A 25,074-nucleotide genomic window follows, 5' to 3' on the forward strand; every position below is an offset into this window, starting at 1 on the left:
TCCTCTCACTGTCAACTGCGTTTATTTTCAGCAAACCACCCTTTTTGAGCGAACCTCATAGCGTTGTTTAGTGCGCTGCCGAGTGCAGATAGTGTTCACACCAGTCCAAACGAACCGAACTAAGGAGGTAAACGCACCAGAGTTCGGAAAAACCCCACCAAACCAATTTGGTATGAAAGCCTCTCTACTGTAAGTGTCTTAGCTAATCAAGTAACTTGTAACTCAGGGAAATTTGTTGGCAAATGGCCAACTTGACAGTGTTTATTTGAAGGTGTGGGTTTTGAATAATCCATTTCATTTTTCAGTGCATTATCATGTTGATTTGAATTCTACTAAATGAGGATCACTGACTCTGACTCACTCTACATTAGAAACCCATTGGAGTATTTGTATGTGTTATTTTCCATGCAGTCACTACTAAAGGGAGGCAATGGTCTTCTGCGGGTGTAGGACCCCACCCACAACAAAGACCCCAAAAACGAATGTGCTTAAATAATGACCAAAGACATGGGTTTATTAAGATTAATAGCTGAGAGGGACTTAGGTGGTGAATGAGTCTCTCTCCCAGTGCCCACAGTGAAGCAGATGAAATATTTACAATATTTGTTTTAATGATCATATTAATAGAATGAATCGTAAAAATCGAACTAATCATTTTGAGTCAAACTCCTAAATTAGAATGTTCCTCGTTTCATTTTTTTTCCATTGGTGCTCCAACATGCCAGATTCAGAGGGGGCGAAAATAAACATTTGTGTGGTTTCTTATTCTACGATTTTCACTTATTGTCAGATTCCTTTGAATGAGTGTTTTCTGTACTCTAAAATGGATGAACAGGATGAACTATCCACTCTCAATGAAAGTACTCCCCAGATAGATGATTGACTGAGAGGATAGCTATGTCCTGAGGATTAGTGGAGGGAGATGAGGGATGCACTTCAATCTCAGCTTTGATGGATAAACAAAACCACCACTTCAATCTAATGATCGAACAGGCACCTTTCCACTCTCACAGCGAGAACCACAGACTGATCAATGAGTTTGATCTCCCTACAAAGTGAGGGAAGTTAAATAAAAGACTACGACTGTTGCTCTTATGGAATTTCAATTTAAACCAAGAGAGAGCAACAGATGTGTTGTTGACATACCCCTATAGGGAGGGTGGGGGAGAGCGAGATTAACGTCAAGGACTGCTTTAGTGATTTGACAGCGCTTTAGCTTAGAAGGGAGGGGGGATGGGGACAGTGGGCAAGCTGACAGGCATAATAGTCACTGGAATATTCACGAAGGAAGGAACGATGGGTGTGTGAGGGTTCCCAAGGGCCATTTTGACACAAAAGTGGTTTATTCCAAATTGATGATATAAAAGACAGAGGGGAAAATATTAGCAGGTAAGCCCAATGCGATTTCATTTCATAATCATCATCTGAAATCTCTTGAAGCTCACTAAGAATTGTTAACAGTTGCATAGATGAGAATTGCTTTTCCCACTGGGAACACACTTATTGAATCAATGTTGTTTCATAGCCATTTGTGACGTGGAACCAACATGGATTTGTAAAAAGTCATCAGTACTGTTCTCATCTCTTTTCAACCAGCGCTGTAAACATTGACACTTGGGTAAAACTTTAACTTAAATACAATGACTTAACATGACTAACAGGTTGTTTCATCAATCTAATTTCAACATAAAAATCATAACTATGTATGCGTTTAAAATTATGTAGGAAATTCCACGCAGAAACATATATATTTATTTTAAGGCTTAAAAATCCTTCTTTAACCTGTCTCCGCCCCTTCAGCTACAGTGATTGAAGTGATTTTAACAAGTGACATCAATAAGGGATCATAGCTTTCACCTGGCTTCATCTGGTCAGTCTGTCATGGACAGAGCAGGTGTTCCTAATGTTTCGCACACTCAGTGTATAATATATTGGGGTGGTTGAAAAGAAGATTAATTCCATATTTGATTAGATATTTTATTTTTTACCTTGTTTCAATGTAGATAGTAAAATGTTTTGTTTGAATCAATGTCATTGTTTCAACGTCATGCCATCAACCTAAATAAAGAGGTACATTGCCTTCAGAAAGTACTCACACCCCCTTGACTTTTTTCCACATTTTGTTGTGTTACAGCCTGAATTGAAAAATAATTAAATTGAGATATTTTGTCACTGGCCGACACACAATACCCCATAATTTGTAAATGGAATTAGGTTTTAAGAAATGTTCACAAATCAATTACAAATGAAAATCTGAAAGGTCTTGAGTCAATAAGTATTCAACCCCTTTGTTAGAGTAAGCCTAAATACTTTCTGAAGTAAATAGTTGATTCACAATTCATATATTAAGTTGCATGGACTCACTCTGAGTGAAATAGTAGTGTCTAATATGATTTTTTGAATGACTACCTAATGTCTGTACCCCATGCATACAATTATCTGTAAGGTCCATCAGTGAATTTTAAACACAGATTCAACCACAAAGACCAGGGAGGTTTCAAATGCCTCTCAAAGAAAGGCAACTATTAGTAGGTGGGTAAAAAAAAGCAGACATTGAATATTGTTTTAAGCATGGTGAAGTTATTCATTACACTTTGGATGGTGTATCAATACGCCAAGTCACTGCAAAGATACAGGCCTCCTTCCTAACTCAGTTGCAGGAAAGGAAGGCAACCGCTCAGGGATTTCAACTTGAATCCATTGGCGACCTTAAAACAGTTACAGAGTTTAATGGCTGTGATATGAAAGACTAAGGATGGATCAACAACATTAAAGTTACTCCACAATACTAACCTAATTGAAAGAGTGAAAAGAAGGCCTGTACAGTATACAATATTCCAAAACATGCATCCTGTTTGCAACAAAATGCTGAAGTAATACTGCAAAAAAATGTGGCAAAGCAATTACATTTTTGTCCTGAATACAACGTGTTATGTTTGTGGCAAATCCATTACAGCACATTACTGAACACTCCATATTTTCAATCATAGTGGTGGCTGCATCATGTTATGGGTATGTTTGTAATCGTTAAGGACCGGGGAGTTTTTCAGGTAACAACACATCCGCCACGCTGATCCTCAACATGGGGGGCCCCTCAGGGATGCGTGCTCAGTCGCCTCCTGTACTCCCTGTTCACTCATGACTGCACGGTCAGGCACGACTCCAACACCATTATTAAGTTTGCCGATGACACTGATCACCGACAACGATGAGACCTATAGCCTATAGGGTGGAGGTTAGAGACATGGCCGTGTGGTGCCAGGACAACAACCTCTCTCTCAACGTGATCAAGACAAAGGAGATGATTGTGGACTAGCACGCCCCCATTCTCATCGACGGGCTGTAGTGGAGCAGGTTGAGAGCTTCAAGTTGCTAGGTGTCACCAACAAACTATCATGGTCCAAACACACCAAGACAGTCGTGAAGAGGGCATGACATAGCCTATTCCCCCTCAGGAGACTGAATAGATTTGGCATGGCTCCTCAGTTCCTCAAAAAGTTCTACATCTGCACCATCGAGAACATGGTTGCATCACTGGTATGGCAACTGCTCAGCCATAAGACTCCTGGACAGCTAATCAAATGGCTACTCAGACTTTTTTCCCGCTACTCTCTGTTTATTATCTATGAATAGTCACTTTAACTCAACCTGCATCTGCATATTACCTCAATTACCTTGACTAACCGGTGCACATTTGACACTGTACCGGTACCCCCTGTATATTGCCTCGCTATTGTTATTTTACTGCTGCTCTCTAATTATTTGTTACTTTTATTTTAAATGTTTTGCTTAACACTTATTTTTCTTAAACTGCATTGTTGGCTAAGGGCTTGTAAGTAAGCATTTCACTGTAAGACCTGTTGTATTCGGCGCATGTGACAAATAAAATTGTATTTTATTTTCTAACACTCACTACTGAGTTCCAAACTGCTTCTGGAAGCAATGTCAGCAGAAGTGTTCGTCGGGAGCTTCACGAAATGGGTTTCCATGGCCAAGCAACCGCACACAAGCCTTAGATCACAATGCGCAATGCCAAGCGTCGGCTAGAGAGGTGTACAGCTCGCCGCCATTGGACCTTGGAGCAGTGGAAATGAGTGCAGTCCGACGGACGAATCTGGGTTTGGCAGATGCCAGGAGAATGCTATCTTCCTTAATGCATAGTGCCAACTGTAACGTTTGGTGGAGGAAGGCGTGGGACCAACTCCATATTAATACCCATGACTTTGGAATGAGATGTTTGATGAGCAGGTGTCCACATACTTTTGATCATGTAGTGAATATGTCACATCTAAAAAAGGGGTGAGGTGCTGAGCAGAGATATGAAAACATGTAATTGAACCTGAAAATATGTCTTACACGCGCATTCAGTTCATCACCTATTTTCCTACTCTTCATACTATGCTTCCATGAAGCAATCACCATTAGCTATACAGCTGTATAATCTTAATCTTTTTTTTATCTTCCTCAAATTTCCATTATCATATGTATTCATGGGGAAGCGTTAGATGCATCTATTGCATTTTAAAGATGGTCTAGAAATAGGCCGAATTGTAAGGAAGGAGGATGGACAAGCCAAGGAAATTTTATGTTAAGCTGGTGATTGAGCTTTCCCTTCACAGTACATTCCATTGGACATTATCCTCTGAAATTACTAGATATAGACCCAATACTCCTGAAACCAGTGCCAGTTATGAGAGAGAGGGTAGGAGATGCTGGGACTGTGGCTTGGGAGGGTGGGGAATGGGAGGGGGGTAAACCACCTCTTAGTTAAGCATCGGGGGTCTGGGATTTTGGATTAATACTGTAGTAATCCAGTTATGTGTCAGCAGAGAGAGAGAGCGATAGAGGGATAGATAGATAGAGGGATAGATAGATATGGCGAGAGAGGGAGTGAAGGGGAGTGAGAGGGGGGGCGACATGGTGGGTTATGGGGAGGGGTGGGATGAGAGGAAGAGGGATTAAGGTCAGCCTGGTTGAGCTTCTGGTTTATTGTCCGGTGCTCTCTGAAGGAGGTGACGCTCACACACTTTTGGATAATACATACACGTTTAGCCTACTGGAATTCACACACTGCAACTAGAAACCTGAATGTTCAGAACTATCCATACGATCATATAAACACATGAGACAACGAATGATCTTATTCTATCAATCATCATTATCTGTGTCAACATGGCCTTGTCAACAAGAATTTGTTTGGGGCCAATTAACCCTATGCATCCTTGCCCTGTACCTGCTATTTATCAGCTGGAATGAGGATGGCCAGTGTGCAGTTCCGGACCCGTCGGGCTGCGGAACCGGCAGAACCAGAACCTGAACATGAAAAAGAGCCAGAGCAAGTAGAGGAGCCAGCTGCCCACGTCCCTCCAGCACACCACCCCGGCCACCACAACTATGACCACATGAAGAACAAGTTCATGAATGAGATTGGCCATCTGCCACGTAAGTAGTTCCTGGCATGCAGATGGAATTGGACAAGACTGAGAACTACACAGATGCTGTTTTCCTAACTTTTATGTCATCTCTGTAGCTATCGTGGAAGGTTGAAATCTGCTTGGGTCCTGATCCTGATGTGGCAATTTAAATCTCTCGTGGATTGTTTGGGGTGGAGGGACTGAGTGAGAGTTGGTGACAAAAATAGAATAAGAGCTATAGGACCGTACATATAAGCCATGACAGATGTTATAACTATGGAATGGAACACGGAATCCACAATGTCTCTTCATCATCTTCCTTTTATAATATCATTCCTCTTTTCTCACAGGAATGATTCAAATAAGTAATAACATTTTCATTCTCCATGTGCATTTACTTTGAATATACCTACAGTTGCGGACAAATATATTGGCACCTCTGCACTTTATCATGGAGTGCAATGGTTTAGTCTTTCAAAACTGCTTGAATGACTATTGTTACCCTGTAGGCACCTACAACTTACCACAGGTGACATTAATTACACCGTAAGCAAGAATGACTTGCCTCCAATCAAATGAATTTGAATTTTTCATAATTTAGCCCAGGACATTTTTATTATTTTTTTTACCTCGTAGAGAAAAGTCAATATGTCAGTTTTGATGTTGTTCCTGTGCAGATGTAAATCAAACAAATACACCAACGTTTATTTAATTTTATTTTTAAATTTAAACTTATTTGAGAAGAAATAGTGAATCGTGCAATGGTGCCACAAATATTTGACCACAACTGTATATTGGTACAGCCTCCCTTCTCCTGTGTACATTGTGACATTACAACCCCATCAACGTCTATAGCAATTATGTTTTCCTTTAAGATGTGTTTTTCGCTGTCAGTAACAAACCTCGTCCTTTATTCAGACGGGATCCACTAGTCAACATCGAGCGCGTTAGAGGGGTGAAAGAATAGACTTCCAACTTGTCCCGGTATATTTTATGCTTCCCTCCCTGTTTCAAGTATCTTGGTATAGTTCGTCATATGTTAAGATAGACAGTACGTCATTAGGTGTAAAATTGTGTTGCCTCTTTCTTCTGTAGTCCCTATGTGGGCAGTTGGGGCCATCGTCGTGGTGGTGCTGGTGTTGGTAGGATGCTGCACCTTCTGCCTCTTCAAAAAATGCTTTGGGAAAAAGAAAAAAACTAAGAAAGTGAGGGAGAGGAAGGCTGGCCGCCGGAGGAAGGCAGACAACGAAGGGGGAGGAGAGGGTGGCGATAAGGTGAGATGGATACAGGGGAAAGATGGGGAAGAGATGAAACACACACATTTCCCATGGGCGTGAGGAACATAGACAGTGCCATGCAGTATCAAACAAAAACAGAAAAGATGTGTCTGCGTTCTATTGTTTAGGAAGAAGGGGATAAGAAAGAAGGGGAAGGAGAGGAGAAGGAGCAGGAGAAGCTGGGAAAACTGGAGTTCTCCTTGGACTACAACTTCACAGATGCCCAGGTAGTGCCAAGTCCTCTTGTTGTATGGTACGATACTTTGTCAAAAGAGGCCCCTGTACTAATACTGTATGACTAGCGCCCTGCGTTTTGCGCAATCATGTCACAGGGCCTGGATTTGAACCTTTATTTAAAGCTTTTTCCATCAAACAGTCCCCTCTTTTTACCTCAGATGGTCCAGCACCATCCTCAGACAATTACTTACATTTTTTGTGCAATTCCCATTTCGGGATAGTCTTGCTATGTCTCATGACTGAGCAAAACGCAGTGCCTTATATATGACAGCACAGCACTTTTGTTCCAATTCTGTTATTTACTGAAGCAGATGCTATTCTCCAGAGCAACTTATAATCAGTACATACACTTAGCAAAGATGTAAAACAGCAAAATACTAACCTAACTGGTGTGTGACATTAGTTAAGTAGGTGGACATCCCTTCAAATTAGTGGAATCGACTATTTCAGCCTATACACTTGCTGACACGTGTATAAAATCGAGCACACATCCATGCAATCTCCATAGACAAACATTGGCTGTAGAATGGCCTTACTGAAGAACTCAGTGACTTTCAACGTGGTACTGTCATATGATGCCACCTTTCCAACAAGTCAGTTCGTCAAATTTCTGCCCTGCTAGAGCTGCCCCGATCAACTGTAAGTGCTGTTATTGTGAAGTGGAAATGTCTAGGAGCAACAACGGCACAGCCACGAAGTGGTAGGCCACACAAGCTCACAGAATGGGACCCGACAAGTGCTGATGCGCGAGCTCGTAAAAATTGTCTGTTCTCAGTTGCAACACTCACTACCGAGTTCCAAACGGCCTCTGGAAGCAACGTCAGCACAATAACTGTTGTCAGGGGCTTCATGAAATGGGTTTCCATGGCCGATCAGCTGCAAAAGATCACCATGCACAATGCCAAACGTTGGCTGGAGTGGTGTAAAGCTCACCGCTATTGGACTCTGGAGCAGTGGAAACGTGTTCTCTGGAGTGATCAATCACGCTTCATCAGCTGGCAGTCTGACGGACGAATCTGGGTTTGGCAGATGCCAGGAGAATGCTACCTGTCCGAATGCAAGTGCCAACTGTAAAGCTTGGTGGAGGAGGAATAATGGTTTGGGGATGTTTTTCACGGTTCAGGCTAGGCCCCTTAGTTCTAGTGAAGGGAAATCTTAACGCTACAGCATACAATGACATTCTAGACAATTCTGTGCTTAAAACTTTGTGGCAACAGTTTGGGGAAGGCCTTTTCCTGTTTCAGCATGACAATGCCCCCGTGCACAAAGCGAGGACCATACAGAAATGGTTTGTCAAGATCGGTGTGGAAGAACTTGACTGGCCTGCAGAGCCCTGACCTCAACCCCATCAAACACCTTTTGGATGAATTGGAACGGCGACTGCGAGCCAGGCCTAATCGCCCAACATCAGTGCCCGACCTCACTAATGCTCTCGTGGCTGAATGGAAGCAAGTCCCTGCAGCAATGATCCAACATCTAGTGGAAAGCCTTCCCAGAAGAGTGGAGGCTGTTATTGCAGCAAAGGACTCCATATTAATGCCCATAATTTTGGAATGAGATGTTCAATGAGCAGGTGACCTCATACTTTTGGCCATGTAGTGTGTGTATATTATATACAGGGTTGGGGAGTAACGGATTACATGTAATCTTTTACATCAAATCAAACTTTATTTGTCACATGCGTCAAATACAAGTATAGACCTTACTGTGAAATGTTTACTTACAAGCCCTTAACCAACATTGTAATTCAAGAACTGTTAAGAAAATATTTACCAAATAAACTAAAGTAAAAAATAATACAGTAAAATAACAATAACGAGGCTATATACAGGGGGTACCGGTACCGAGTCAGTGTGCGGGGGTACAGGTTAGTTGGGATCATTTGTACATGTAGGTAGGGGTGAAGTGACTATGCATAGATAATAAACAGCGAGTAGCAGCAGTGTACATAACAAATGGAGGAGGGGGTCGGGATTACAATTTAAGGGATTACAAAACACGGTAACTACTCCGTTACATTACCAGACAAAAAATTGTAATCCGATTACAGATACTTTTGAAACACTAGATGATTACTTAGAGGAGTACTTTTAAATTCAGAAAGGATGTTTGCGGAAAAGAAATCTTTGACACTTCTCCGTTTTCTCAATGACATTCAAATCAGCATTGAAAAAAGGCGCAAATTAAATTTTGTTTTCGCCTTGCTGTTCACAAATGTAAATGTGTATTTGAACCCAATAATGATTGAATTCAAGAAGTTTAAGCTGCCTATCAATCATTGTTTTTGAAACCAGTGGACAGCCAGTGAAAAATGTGACCTTGCAACAGCTGCATAGTGCGAATCAAGCCTATGGAATAAAAGTGATGCTTTTATTGCTCAATGTAATTTATACTGATAAAAAATAATCATCCATAGGCCTAATGGACACATGCTCAAACTTGCACACTTCTGATAGACTTAAATGGGCAATCTGTATTTGCTACAGCCATTTTTGGACTTATAAATTAAATATATATGTATATATATATATATCCATTGATTCTTGAAGAATATAACTTATAAATGCCTCATGAGCTTAGTTTAGCTGTCACACTCCATGAGAACCCAAAATATGAACTTGTTTTATTCCAATGTTTGTAAACAAACACTGTGTAGCCTCATAACATGGTTAAAACAATCCTTTTCATATCATGGATGGTCAGTCCTTGCATCCAGAGCCCTGTCTATTAATCTGAGAGTGGTTACATTTCTCCAGGCCCATCCCTCAGCTTTTTACCAAAACAGAGGCGGGGCGACAGTATTGTTTCATCTGTGGATTTGCCCTTTAAACAGCTGCATATTATCAAGATATCAAAATGTCATCAACAAAAAGATAAACAATAGACCTATAGAAAATGTAGCATGTGACATTCATTCTTCACATGTAAATAGCATGCCATTCCATGAGCACAGCATTTCATTTTCAACTTGACTCAATGAGCCCAATCTGTCCTCCATGACAGCAAAATCATAAACAACAGAGTAGGGCTGGCTAATAAGTCCTTAGTTTTAGGGTCATGCTCCGGTAACATAATTTGGCTAACCTATACTTTCATAAGTCCAATTCTTGAAGATCAAGGGGTATAATGTATATTGGAATGACTGGAATTCTGATAGACTTTGGTTTTTAATGTAAAGATATCATTTAATCGTATTATTACATGTAGTAGAAAGCGATGGGTTAGAAGAAGCCGACATAACCAACCCATAAATAAGAATTGAACATCCATTTATGGCCAGCTATGTAAACTTTAACATTGATTTATCCTGCAATAGATCAATTGGTAACATACATTTTTGTCTTCTTCTAATGCCTCTTAAGGGGAAAGTAATCTAAAAGGAACGGAAGGTACTCAGATTACGTCACTGACTTTGGGTAATCCAAAAGTTACGTTACTGATTACAATTTTTGACATGTAACTAGTAACTGTAAAGGATTACATTTAGAAAGTAACCCACCCAACCCTGATTATATATACAGTACCACTCAAAAGTTTGGTCACACCTACTGATTCCAGGGTTTTTGTTTATTTTTCCATTGTAGAATAATAGTGAAGACATTAAAACTATGAAATAACATACGGAATCATGTAATAACCTAAAAAGTGTTAAACAAATCAAAATATATTTTATATTTGAGATTCTTCAAAATAGCCACACTTTGTTCACACTCTTAGCATTCTCTCGACCAGCTTCATGAGGATTGCTTTTCCAACAGTCTTGAAGGAGTTCCCACATATGCTGAGCACTTGTTGGCTGCTTTTCCTTCACTCTGCGGTCCAACTCCTCCCAAACCATCTCAATTGGGTTGAGGTCAGGTGATTGTGGAGGCCTGGTCATCTGATGCCGCACTCCATCACCCTCCTACTTGGTCAAATAGCCCTTACACAGTCTGGAGGTGTGTTTTGGGTCATTTTCCTATTGAAAAAGAAATACTAGTCCCACTAAGCGCAAACCAGATGGGATGGCGTATCGCTGCAGAATGCTGTGGTAGCCATGCTGGTTAAGTGTGCCTTGAATTCTATATAAATCACAGACAGTGTCACCAGCAAAGCACCATCACACCTCCTCCTCCTCCTCCTCCTCCATGCTTCACGGTGGGAACCACACATGTGGAGATCATTCGTTCACCAACTCTGCGTCTCTCACACATATGGAATCATGTAGTAACCAAAAAAGTGTTAAACAAATAAAAATATATTTTACATTTGAGATTCTTTGCCTTGAAGACAGCTTCATGAGGTAGTCATATGGAATGCATTTCAATTAACAGGTGTACCTTGTTTAAAGTGAATATGTGGAATTTCATTCCTTCTTAATGTGTTTGAGCCAATCAATTGTGTTGTGACAAGGTGTAGGTGGTATACAGAAGCTAGACCTATTTGGTAAAAGACCAAATCCATATTGTGGCAAGAACATGTCAAATAAGCAAAGAGAAATGACAGTCCATCATTACTTTAAGACATTAAGTGCAGTCGCGAAAACTATCAAGCACTATGATGAAACTGGCTCTCATGAGGACCCATGAGGAAAGGAAGACCCAGAGTGTAACGGTGTGCGTACTGGCGGCAGAGAAGTCAGGCGCAGGAGAGCGAAAACTGATTTACAACGGTGTCGTTTAATAAACATTAAAACCACCGTAAACAGAACAATAAATGAGTGGGTAAAACAAAACCCGGTATCCACCAGCATAGCGTACACAAGCACTACAATAAACAATTCCGGACAAGGACATGGGGGGAACAGAGGGTTAAATACACAACATGTAATTGATGGAATTGAAACAAGGTGTGAGGGAAGACGAGACAAAACCAATGGAAAATGACGTCGACCGCCAAACGCCGCCCGAATTAGGAGAGGGACCGACTTCAGGGGAAGTCGTGGCACAGAGTTACCTCTTCTGCAGAGGATAAGTTCATTAGAGTTACCGGCCTCAGAAATTGCACCCCAAATAAATGTTTCACCGAGTTCAAGTAACAGACACATCTCACCATCAACTGTTCAGAGGGGACTGCGTGAATCAGGCCTTCATGGTCGAATTGCTGCAAAGAAACCACTACTAAAGGATATCAATAAGAATAAGATATTTGCTTGGGCCAAGAAACACGAGCAATGGACATTAGACCAGTGGAAATCTGTCCTTTGGTCTGATGAGTCTAAATTTGATATTTTTAGTTCCAACCGTCGTGTCTTTGTGAGACGCAGAGTTGGTGAACGGATGATCTCCACATGTGAAGAATCTCAAATATAAAATATATTTAGATTTGTTTAACACTTTTTTTGGTTACTACATGATTCCATAGGTTATTTCAAAGTTTTGATGTCTTCACTATTATTCTACAATGTAGAAAATAGTAAAAATAAAGAAAAACCCTGGAATGAGTAGGTGTGTCCAAACTTTTGACTGTTACTTTATATATGTTCAATAAGGTTTTAATATCAACCATGTCTAAAATTGAGACTTTCTGGGAGAAATGTCTTGAACCTCTGGGCGATTTAATCTTCACCTGATCATCCTGACTCATCCTCTTGGTCTTCTCTCTCCAAAGCTTATAGTGGGTATCCTCCAGGCTCAGGATCTAGCTGCCATGGATATGGGGGGTACCTCAGACCCCTATGTAAAAGTCTACCTGCTCCCAGACAAAAAGAAGAAGCATGAAACTAAGGTCCAGCGCAAGAACCTGTGCCCGGTTTTCAACGAGACCTTCATCTTCAAGGTTTACGTGGTGTCTTGGCCTTGTGGTTTTGTTTGTTTGTCTCATGTCTGGGTCTGTTTGTTTGTTTTCTGTCTCTGTAGCAGCTTGTGTTGGTGTTCCAGGTTGTTGATGATGTATCACTTGTTGGTCTCTGAGTTCACGTGGGCAGAAGTCGAGCCCATGTCCGTGCTCCCCTTCGTAGTTTGTCTCTCGTACTCTGATTGCCGTCCGTCAAGGTATCCCCGAACAACTTTAAAAATGCAGAATTAAGAATGCATTTTTACTTGTCTCCTGTCAATGCATGTTTTCATTTGTTTGTCTGGAATTGATAGTTATATGTATTTATATGTTGGCATGTTAAGTTTTTATTGTATAATTATTATTTTACATTGAACTGTTTTTGATCAATTCCGGAAAACCGCCGAACATTGATATACCTATTAAGAACTGCACTAACCAATGCTGTTTTTTAATAAGAGCCAGCAATGCATTACATAAATCTCTCTCTATCGAGGAGCATCAGTTGGCCAGACATGCACTTGTGACTAATGCCCCTGCCTTTCCTCCAAGATCCCGTACACGGAGTTGGGAGGGAAGATCCTGGTGTTGCAGGTCTTCGACTTTGACCGTTTCTCCAAGCATGATGTGATTGGGGAGATAAAGATCCCCATGAACAGTGTGGATCTGGGACAACCAATGCAATGTTGGAGGGACCTGGAGAACAGTGAAAAAGAAGAGGTATGATGTAATGTGGTATTACTAACCCTTTGGTCATCCATCCAGTCACCCTCACATTTGCATGATGGATAGGTCACAACCTAATGTAATAGATTCCTCCTTATTTGATCCGATTCTGGCTGGTGGTTTAACACCATGTTGTTCCGGTGTGCACCTGTAAGGCAGAGAAACTGGGTGATGTCTGCATCTCCTTGCGTTACGTACCTACTGCTGGCAAACTCACTATCAACATCATGGAGGCCAAGAACCTAAAGAAGATGGATGTTGGTGGCTTATCAGGTGATTTTAAATCTCTCAACAAATAGTGGTCTTCTCTCATTCCCTCTAAGGTTGTGCGGCCTCGCAAATGTATCAGCAACGTTTTCAGTTCACACGATTGCAGATTCATCCAATGACATATGTGTAAAAAAATCGGCCCTCGTGAGTCTACTGCAGCTTTGTCTGATCAAAGTCTACCAAAAAACATTGACAAATTGGCTTGCTCCCTTCTCATCCACCCTTCCCTCAGATCCATTTGTGAAGATTGTTCTGCAGCACAATGGGAAACGAATCAAGAAGAAGAAGACAACTGTCAAGAAGAACACACTCAACCCTTACTTCAATGAGAGCTTCAGCTTTGAGATTCCCTTCGAGCAGATTCAGGTATTGCATCTTTGCCTTATCAATCCATATGTAGTTGCAGAGTACCCGGTCAGTAGTCTGGAAGTATAGTAAGTGTTTCAATGTATCTTCTGTGTTTCTTATTCAGAAAGTGCAGGTCGTCATAACAGTGTATGACTACGACAAGCTTGGGAGCAACGATGCAATCGGGAAGACCTTCATGGGTTACGGTGCCACAGGAGTTGGTCTCAAACATTGGTCCGAAATGTTGGCCAATCCCAGACGTCCAGTTGCCCAATGGCATGTCCTCTGCCCAGAGGAGGAGGTGGATGCAGCTCTGAAGGTCCCACCTCGTTAATGATCCCTCAACATCCTTGGATCATTAATGTTATCCACGAGGAAAGCAACACATTTTGATATGTCTTTCAGTGTTATTAAGACCTCTTTGTATGTTTGCCTCTGTCTGTTTTTCTGTCATCTCTTTTTGGCGTACTTTTTTTTGTTAAGTGGGTGTGTGTTTGTACGCGTATGTTTGTACGTGTGTGCATGTGCACGCATTGCAGCATGAGCGTTCATGTGTTTGTGTCTCTGACGCCATTGGATGTTTTTAAAATTACCTGCAATTGATTTGTCTGAATGTTCAGGACTGATTATAGCCCATACTATGTTATTTTGTTTTATAAAACACCCCTCTGTTGGTTTCTAAATGTAGGCCTAGATGTAAAAAAAAAAACAATTATAAACAAATATATAAAATATGCACCCTTGTTATATGGCCTTGTAGGCTATAGACAATCAGATGAAGGAATTAATTGTTTTTTGACTCATTGACAAGCTTGCATTCAGCACAAACATACTACTTCTGATTTTGTGAACTGTCATGTAGGCCTACATTAAAAACATAATTAGTGGCAGTGGTTATAGTTAGAATTAAGATTGCATTATGTTTTGCTTGTTGGTCGTAAGATACTTCAACTATACTGAACCCAAATATAAACGCAACATGGAAAATGTTGGTCCCATGTTTCATATGCTGAAATAAAAGATCCCAGAAATGTTCCATATGCATTTCTCTCAAATATTTTGCGCAAATTTGTTTACATCCCTGTTAGTGAGCACTTCTCCTTTGCCAAGATAATCCAAACCTGACAGGTGTGGCATATCAATAAACTGATTAAACAGTATGATCATTACACAGGTGCACCTTGTGCTGTGGACAATAAACGACCACTCTAAAATGTGCAGTTTTGTTACACATGTCCACCAGAGCTGTTATCAGATTATTTAATGTTAATTTCTCTACCATAAACCGCCTCCAACATAGTTTTAGAGAATTTGGCAGTACGTCCAACTGTAACAGACCACGTGTAACCACGCCAGCCCAGCACCTCCACATCCGGTTTCTTCACCTGCATGATAGTCTGAGACCAGCCACCCGGACAGCTGATGAAACTGAGGAGTATTTATGTCTGTAATTAAGTCCTTTTGTGTGGAAAGCCTCATTCTGATTGGCTGGGCCTAGCTCCCAAGTAGATGAGCCTCTGCCCAGTCATGTGAAATCCATAGATTAGGGCCTAATAAATTTATTTGAATTTAGTCATTTCCTTATATGAACTGTAACTCAGTAAAATCAGTAAAATTGATGCAGTATATTTATGTTAGTAAACAAGTAAAATGCAGTGTGAGGTGCTATGTCAATGTGCTAAATAATGCTCCCTATTTTGCCTAGAAATGATTTTGTTCAGTGACTTCAACTACACAAAATAAATAATAATTTCCAAAAAGTCTTAGGTTTCGTCTCATGCATCTGCTCTCCACTATGGAAAATGCTGCAGTTACACAAGAGGGACATAGAGGGCGCTACTCTTCCTTATTTGAAAAGGGTTGCTTAGCAACACATAAACTAGACAGAAAAGGTTTGGCTTGAAAGTGCCCTGACAAGAGAGGTGAGTTTATCCAAATGTCACGACACTAGCTAATTTAAGAAGCACCGAATTCAAAATAACTGTATTTGACTTGTGTTTCCTTTCCACCATTCATCATGATGAAAATGATGTATCTTCGCTCAAGAGTTTGTATGCATGGTAACAACATTGCCAGTCAAGTCATTCTGACATCTTGAGAAAGTTACTGTAACGTTAGCTAGCTAAGTTAGCTAGTAAGCTATCTAACTAACTAATTGCTATAATTGTCTTGTTAACAGCATGCTAATATTTATTTGGAATAAGCTTCGTTGAAACTTGATCAACTAAATTACTGCAAGCTACCAGAGGAAGCGTATTCATGTTTATATATTGATGCGCGACAAGGAAATTATACATTACAATTTACCCAGTGGAAATAAAACATTTAACGTTACAACATGTCGTCTTCAGAATGAGCACTGGACGCACTATGGAGGGCGCGGGTTGTGTGACCTGGTGGGGATTCAGTCCTGCGCTTGACCTCCTGCGCAGAGGTGAGGATGACTTGCCTTGACCTTGTTCTTACCTACGTTCTTTAAAAAAAAATAGAAATACCACAATATAGCTAATACATATAGAAAAGTACTTGCAGGAGATGTTATGTCAACGGCATTATCAGATAACATGAAGTATTATCGTTAGTGCTACATCTTCAAAAGCTTATCTTCTTATTTGGCAAAGTGAGATGTTATGTTGTATTTTTGTTTTAACCAGTGCAAAATGAATCCCATACCCAAAACAATTGGGCACACACTGGTTGAATCAACATTGTTTCTGGGTCATTTCAATGAAATTACGTTGAACCAATGTGGAACAGATGTTGAATTGGTAGTGACTGTGAGTGAGCTTGGGGAAGGGATGCCATGGTGTCTTGCCAGCTGTTTGCAACAATAATAAGCCACAATATTGCAGATTGCTGCATTTTAATCCCAATGTAAATCAATCCCCTTGTCATATTAATGGTGAAGTCTCTCTCTCTCTCTCTCTCTCTCTCTCTCTCTCTCTTCTCTCTCTCTCATCTCTCTCTCATCTCTCATCTCTCTCTTGCTCAGGCTCAGAGAGGCAGGAGGGTGAGGTAAATGTTTTACTGGTGGGCAGTGGCGACCCAAGACACATACTCAAGACCATTGCTGGCCTGAGGGACACAGATACCCTTCATGTGAGTTATACCATGTGTAACCTTAATGTCTGACTGTCCCTGTTAGTAACACAATAACATCATAATGTTGCTGCCCTATGTTAATGTAAGCTGTTTTAGTAAGCTGTTTTTTCTCTGTGTTGGTTGGAGCATGATAATGACTAGGGTGGGTCATCTAGGGTATTTGTATGTCTATGTGTAGTTGCCTGTCAGCACTCGTTTATATAGCTTCACGTTTCGTTTTGTTATTTTGTTAGTTTGTTCAGTGTTCATTCTTTAAATAAATAAGAATGTACGCATACCACGCTGCGCCTTGGTCCGATCCTTATAACGAACGTGACATAATGGCAAGTGCCTCTTGAGTGCCCAAACCAAAGGATTTCAGTCTTTCATGTCTTCAGTGGTTGGACTGAATTTGCTTCACCAATATTAAGTCTATGGTTATCTTTTTCGTACTCCGGTAAAAAATGCCAAATAAACTATCACCTGTCTCTGTTTCCTGGCAGATATGGGTGATAGAGAATAGCATGGACGTGGTGGCTCGACAACTGCTGCTCCTCTTTCTGGCTCTGACACCCCAGGAGAGCATGGGACTTCACGGTTAGTCCTTATAGCGATAATCCATAGACTATCCATAGAAACTGCAATGGAAAAATCTAAGTAGCCTTATATCCAATAATGGGATGCAAAAACAACATTCTTTTCTGATGCATGTTGCAATACATTCGGACTTTGTAGTATGTTAAAGTAGGCTTTAAATCCTATCGTACTTTGTGTGCTTATTATACTGTGTCTGTATTCCCAGAAAAGACTGAGGTTTTCCTGGAGTTGTTTGGTAACAGTGAGGTCCGCAGTCAGACAGAGGAGACACTGAGACACGTGGCGACAAAACTGTCGCTCTCAGTCACTGAGACACTAGAAACACCCACAAATCCCTGCCTGGACACCACTCATCTCAGAGTGAGAAACTGTCCGTCTTTCTGCCTACCTGTCTGTCAGAGTTTATATTTAAATTCTTGGAAAAATCTACCGTCACAATACATTTTGGGACAGAGTGAATATGAGGACTCTTATGTTGATAAATGACCGCTGAGCTTGTAAACCAGTGTTCTTCCACTGTTTCCAATGCTTCAAGTATCCATCATCCATAAATCCCATTTCACTTTTACCTTTAAACTTTAACAGTTCAAGGAGCGCGACGATTTGGACAGGATATTCAAACAATGGATCCACCCTCCCCCATCTGCACGTTCTGCTCATGTATCAATATCGAAGTCCTGGGACGGCCGGGTCCGGCAGCACCTGGGCACCCGCTATGACTCCAGGGCGGGCTGCTTCGACTGGGACCTCACCATGAAGCTACACCAGAAAGGGGTATGCGTGTGTTAGCCTGCAGGTCCCATATGTAACGGATGTGAAACGCTAGCTTAGTTAGCGGTGGTGCACGCTAAATAGTGAGACCTTGAAGTAGTAGTTCCCCTTGCTCTGCTTTTGTGGAGCAATGGGTAACGATGCTTCGTGGGTGACTGTTGTTGATGTGTGCAGAGGGTTCCTGGTTCGCGCCCGGGTATGGGCGATGGGACGGTCTAAAGTTATACTGTTACACATACATGGCCTGACAAAGATAGTGAAGTTGGCACATTTTGGGACAAGGCTAGGTATGTGGCATAGTGCAGCACAATCAAAGGGATGCTTCTGACACCACACTGATTGTCGGTGAATCAGACTATTGAAGTCCTCAAGTTCTTACCCTTTCCCGCTCTCTCCTCACATCAGTGTGGCGTCATCAACAAACAGCACTACAAACTGTGGAGGGAGCGGGGCGTGGCCTTTGAGATGAGGGAGGGCATCTATCAAATGTCCAACGAGAGCTTACTCTCTACGAGAGTATTCAGTCATGTAAGTTATTGTTTCTTTGGTAAAACTATCATTTTGACGATTTTGTCAATGCCAATGTTGGGGTAAAGAATGGTGGTGTATCATTACCCTCTTCTTCCTTCCGTGTGTGTGTGTGTGTGTGTGTGTGTGCATGCGTGCCTGTGTGTAGAGGGGTGACAAAATGGCACTGAGGGGATACTGGGGAGACATTGTGTCCAGTCCTTACCTCTCCTTTGGCATCGAGACAGATGACGAGAAACTGATGCAGAAACAGAATGGGCAACACGTCAAGGTAATAACCTGCCATAACATTGTCTAAACATTGCAATTCTTTATATTTACTTGTAATAATATTGTGTTTATTGTTAATGGGAAGATATTGAGGAGATCATGCCTGAGGTATATCCAAATATTATATCTCATAAATAATGAAGCTTTATGTCTTTATCCTGTTATCCTGTATGTATGTACAGTACCAGTCAAAAGTGTAGACACACCTACTCATTCCAGGCTTTTTCTTTATTTTTTACTATTGTTTACATTGAAGAATAATAGTGAAGACATCAAAACTATGAAATAACACATATGGAATTATGTAATAACCAAAAAAGTGTTAAACAAATCAAAATATATTTAGTAGCCAGCTTTGCACACTCTTGGCATTCTCTCAACCAGCTTCATGAGGTAGTTACCTGGAATGCATTTCAATTAACAGGTGTGCCTTGTTAAAAGTTAATTTGTGGAATTTCTTTCCTTCTTAATGTGTTTGAGCCAATCAGTTAACAGACACATCTCAACATCAACTGTTCAGATGAGACTGCGTGAGACTGTCATTGAGATGTTTTGGGATGAGTTGGGAAAAGCAGCCAATAAGTGCTTAGCATATGTGGGAACTTCTTCAAGACTGTTGGAAAAGCATTCCTCATGAAGCTGGTTGAGAGAATGCCAAGAGTGTGCAAAGCTCTCATCAAGGCAAAGGGTGGCTACTTTGAAGAATCTCAAATATAAAATATATTTTGATTTGTTTAACACTTTTTAGGTTAGTACTGTGTTATTTCATAGTTGTGATGTCTTCACTATTATTCTACAATGTAGAAAATGGTTAAAAAAAAAAAGAAAAGGCCTTGAATGAGTAGGTGTGTCCAAACTTTTGACAGGTGCTGTATGTTTGTTTTTTTTAAATGAAAAAACAAGTTTTCATCTAACCATTTTTATTCGTAAAGTACCTTTCAGATAGAAAACTCATGACAGGCTTGATAGAAACAGAAAATTGTCAGCAAACTTTCTTCGATGTTGACAATTTCGGGAAATAAATTTGGCGACAAATGGCAGTGGAAACGCTTTTTGACGCAATTGTTGATAAACGTCATGCCGATTTAAACTGCAGTCACTTGATGCTATGTTGTGTGGTCCTGCCACTAGGACTTGGAAAAGCATGCAAAGAAGTCTACAAATGAAATACGTTATAATGACCTTCACAGGGTGGTGACAGTGCAAGTTGAAAGCTTGATGCTAATTTCCATTAAATGTTGAGTGTCCTAATTTGTTTACTGGTGACCTGATTATCAGTGCTTGGCTGCCAATTGAGAATTATCCCACTGGGCACAGATGTCAATTCAACGTGTATACCGCATTGGTTCAACGTAATTTCGTTGAACTGACGTGGAAACAATGTTGATTCAAACAGTGTGTGCCCAGTGGGATTGTTCTATTAGCCGTAATCTCATCATGCACTGCATGTGCTCTCCAGACCAGAGTGGGCTAATTTGCTGTTTATCGCAATACTTTTTGTGGTAAAACCATTGAAAGAGTTAAAAATGGGATGGAGACACAAAAAAACGTATGTTTTTTTTATTGGGTAAAATAAAAGTTGTGTGGCAAATTTTTGTTAAATGTGCACTACAACATTACACACCGTTTTGTATTCGCAAAAAGACAGTTTGATGGAAACACACCTTTGCCGGTAAGATGTGCATATCTATAGAATATTAGAATATTTGCTTGAAAATCTTTCGACAAATGAATGGAAACCTAGCTAGAGATATGATTTAAAATGTATCCATTTATTTCCCCCTCCCTCTCATGCAACCTTCTCTCCATCGCTGACAGACAGCCCAGGATATCTCGTATGTGAACGTGCAGGCGCTGTTCAAGTCTTTGTCCTGTAGAGGGGGCACTCCCCCTACTCAGGCATGCAGTGAGGAGGGGAAAGCACTTGTAGCACTGGAGCCAGTGTCACAACCAGAGGCTCATCACAAATCACAAATCAACGGTAAAACTCCCAATGCTGAACATTGCCTTGAATAACACTGTTGTATACTATGTCCTGCTGCACTAAGCTGTAGTATATAGCCTATAAAGTTGGTGTTGACTTCAAAGTATTATACCATATACCTGACACAGTTAAATACTGTACCACCCACTACTACACTATGTATTTTATCAGATACAATGAATTGTATTATGTATATTTATTTTATCTTATACAATAAAAACATTTCAGAACTCATGCACCTGAATGGGGTGTCAGTGACTTTCCTGCCCCTGGACTCTCTCTCCAAACTGCCAGAGAAACAGAAATACTCCCACTTTTTCAACAGCATCTACTGTGGTGCCAGGTACTCCAGCAACGTTCCCTATTCATTTCAAACCATCGATTATCACACAAGCGTATTTATAAAAACCTATTACCGTTGTGAACTCCATGACCTGGAATGAGGAACAGGGTATTATGTGAAACTCAATCCCTTCTTGGGATCCTCACTCGAGCAGTGAGGGTTACTGTGGTTCCACGGTTCTGCTGCCAGTGAGTTTTATAGCCTGTATCTCTCTCTCTCGCTCTTCCTCATTCCTCTTCTTCACTGTGAAGTATGGTGCACCATTTGAGCCCGACACTGAGACAGATTGCTGCACCCAAAGCCGCCCTCGTGGTGGAGCTGGCCAAGTGAGTTTCTGTCATACTTGTGACTGTTGCCATGGTAACAGGCTGGACATCTAGACAAGACAGATGTACTTATTGTATTTCACTCATTGTGCAATGCTCATTATATTTTACTGTGTTTGCAAATCAGTTTGTATTCATTCACCCACACAATAATTGTTTAATTGCATATCATAATTTTAATTGCAATTAACATAAGAATATACACTTAAAAATTGTCAACGGGTGATTTGCTGCTATTGACAGGTCACAATTTTTCCTATCAATTATTCCTGTGTTTGAGGCTGTTCAGTGACTGTGTCCTCTCCATATGTCTCAGGTACCTCTTGGATCTTACCAAGGAGCAGGAGGTGGGGTTTGCTGAGAAAGTCGGGGATGTCGCCAAAGAGGCGGGGTTTGAGCCCTCACAGGAGGAGAAGAGGGATGTTTATGCCACGTTCGCGCTACAGGAGGAGTGAATGTGTTCTATTCCAGCAGACACTCTACGCTTTACTCCGACACTTTAACCCGTTTGATTAGGTCGGTCTTCGGTACTGCAGGAGGGGCAGAGCTGTATACGGAAAATATGTACAGACGAGACAATTCTGTTCATAGCCGATTGAAAGCAAAGGTAGCATTTTGTGAGAGTTCCATCACATTTTAGGCCTGTTGATCCATCTGTTTTGATCTTAATTCTGTTAATTGCCTATTAAATGAGAGCATGTCTGCTTCACGAATGATTCTAAGGACCTGTAGGTGAGTTGTACCCATTTGTAGCCTACCCAATTCCCTCTAGTGTTAAAGAAGTAAAGGTAACTTGTTTTGTTAAATATAGACATGTTTTAATGAGTACAGTAATACATAGAATCTGTTTCAGTTAATGTCACACAGTAAATCGTGTCACCTCAATGGGTTCAAGAGAAAAATGTTGAGACATTGTTTTTGTAAAGCGTTCCTGAAACAGAATATATGGTCTTCTTTCTTCACTGCTTCCACTGTGTGCTCACTTCCAGCGACCTCCAACCTTTCCCTTACCATGGACCTTTTTACTGCAGAGATAGAGGGAGCTTGGGTGTGAAAAAAGCAGAGGGTTTTCTAATGATCAATTAGCCTTTTAAAATGATCAACTTGGATTAGCTAACACAATGTGCCATTGGAACACAGGATTGATGGGGGCTGATAATGGGCCTCTGTACACCTATGTAGATATTCCATAAAAAAATCTGCCGTTTCCAGCTACAATAGTCATTTACAAAATTCACAATGTCCACACTATTTCTGATCAATTTGATTTTCTTTCAAAATAAGGACATTTCTTTGTGACCCCAAACTTTTGAACGGTAGTACACATACACTACCAGTCAAAAGTTTGGACACACCTACTCATTCAAGCGTTTCTTTATTTGCACTATTTTCTACATTATAGAATAGTGAAGACATCAAAACTATATAATAACATATGGAATCATGTAGTAACCAAAAAAAAGTGTTAATAAACAATTCAAAATATATTTTAGATTCTTCAAAGCAGCCACCCTTTTCCTTGATGACAGCTTTGCACCCTCTTGACATTATCTTAAGCAGTTTCACCTGGAATGTTTTTCCAACAGTCTTGAAGGAGTTCCCACATATGCTGAGCACTTGCTGGCTGCTTTTCCTTCACTCTGCGGTCCAACTTATCCCAAACCATCTCAATTGGGTTGAGGTCGGGTGATTGTGGAGGCCAGGTCATCGGATGCAGCACTATCACTCCTTCTTGGTCAAATAGCCCTTACACAGCCTGGAGGTGTGTTGGGTCATTGTCCTGTTAAAAAACGAATGATAGTTCCACTATGCGCCAACCGCCAACCAGATGGGATGGCGTATCGCTGCAGAATGCTGTGGTCACCACGCTGGTTAAATGTGCCTTGAATTCTAAATAAAATGACAGTGTCACCAGCAAAGCACCATCACACCTCGATGCTTCACGGTGGGAACCACACATGAGGAGATCATCCGTTCACCTACTCTGCATCTTACAAAGACACGGCGGTTGGAACCAAAAATCGCAAATTTGGACTCAGACCAAAGGACAGATTTCCACCGGTATAATGTCCATTGCTCGTGTTTCTTGGCACAGGCATGTCTCTTATCGGTGTCCTTTAGTAGTGGTTTCTTTGCAGCAATTCCACCATGAAGGCCTAATGCACGCAGTTTCCTCTGAACAGTTGATGTTGAGATGTGTCTGTTACTTGAATTCTGAAGCATTTACTTGAGCTGCAATTTCTGAGGCTGGTGACTCTAATGAACTTATCCTCTGCAGCAGAGGTAACTCTGGGTCTTCCTTTCCTGTGGCGATCCTCATGAGAGCTAGTTTCATCATAGCTCTTGATGGTTTTTCTGACTGCACTTGAAGAAACCTTCCAAGTTCGTGAAATGTTCAGCATTGACTGACCTTCATGTCTTAAAGTAATGATGGACTGTCATTTCTCTTTGCTTATTTGAGCTGTTCTTGCCATAATATGGACTTGGTATTTTACCAAATAGGGGCCAACTTCTATACACCACCCCTACCTTGTCAAAACACAACTGATTGACTCAAAAGCATTAAGGACAGAAATTCCACAAGGCACACCTGTTAATTGAATTGCATTCCAGATGACTACCTCATGGAGCTGGTTGAGAGAATGCCAAGAGTGTGCAAAGCTGTCATCAAGGCAAAGGGTGGCTACTTTGAATAATCTCAAAAAATATAGACTTTTTTAGTCACTACATGATTCGTGTGTGTTATTTCATAGTTTTGATGTCTTCACTATTATTCGACAATGTAGAAAATGGTCAAAATAAAGAAACCCTTGAATGAGTAGATGTGCCCAAACTTTACTGGTACTGCATTATATATCCTTACATAACCTACATTTCCTGTCCTCTAACCCTATTCTGCTTTCAGGTATTAGAGGACACATTCAAAGTTTGAGGAGTTGGCACAGCATGCAAATTGTCATATAACCTGCAAAGAACGCTAAAATATTTTGTTTTCTTATTGGCAGCTGATTTGAATGAATGTTCTATAATCATTCAGTGCTATAATCATTCAGTGCGATAATCATTCAGTGCGATAATCATTCAGTGCGATAATCATTCAGTGCTATAATCATTCAGTGCTAAGGCAGACAGAATTGGAGAAAAACAC

At 40.8% G+C, this 25,074-nt stretch overlaps 2 protein-coding genes across 2 annotated transcripts; both read left to right on the forward strand.

The window, feature by feature from the left end:
• Positions 1-1,273: 1,273 nt before the first annotated feature.
• LOC139368193 (synaptotagmin Vb) lies at positions 1,274-15,062 on the forward strand. Its single transcript, XM_071106832.1, has 9 exons — positions 1,274-1,389; positions 5,248-5,442; positions 6,510-6,688; positions 6,820-6,918; positions 12,518-12,685; positions 13,235-13,402; positions 13,564-13,681; positions 13,911-14,044; positions 14,151-15,062. The coding sequence occupies exons 2-9, from the start codon at positions 5,253-5,255 to the stop codon at positions 14,358-14,360; spliced, it is 1,266 nt and encodes a 421-aa protein (XP_070962933.1). The 5' UTR covers positions 1,274-1,389; positions 5,248-5,252; the 3' UTR covers positions 14,361-15,062.
• Positions 15,063-16,378: 1,316 nt separating this feature from the next.
• LOC139367519 (dynein axonemal assembly factor 3-like) lies at positions 16,379-22,945 on the forward strand. The gene is made up of 11 exons (XM_071105763.1): positions 16,379-16,460; positions 17,019-17,125; positions 17,611-17,704; positions 17,910-18,064; positions 18,290-18,478; positions 18,881-19,003; positions 19,152-19,274; positions 21,092-21,254; positions 21,486-21,600; positions 21,852-21,926; positions 22,243-22,945. Exons 1-11 carry the CDS (start codon positions 16,379-16,381, stop codon positions 22,379-22,381), a joined length of 1,365 nt encoding a protein of 454 aa, XP_070961864.1. The 3' UTR covers positions 22,382-22,945.
• The last annotated feature ends 2,129 nt before the right edge of the window (positions 22,946-25,074 follow it).

This window comes from Oncorhynchus clarkii, chromosome 16 (genome assembly GCF_045791955.1).
Source record: "Oncorhynchus clarkii lewisi isolate Uvic-CL-2024 chromosome 16, UVic_Ocla_1.0, whole genome shotgun sequence".
Classification (NCBI taxonomy): domain Eukaryota; kingdom Metazoa; phylum Chordata; class Actinopteri; order Salmoniformes; family Salmonidae; genus Oncorhynchus; species Oncorhynchus clarkii.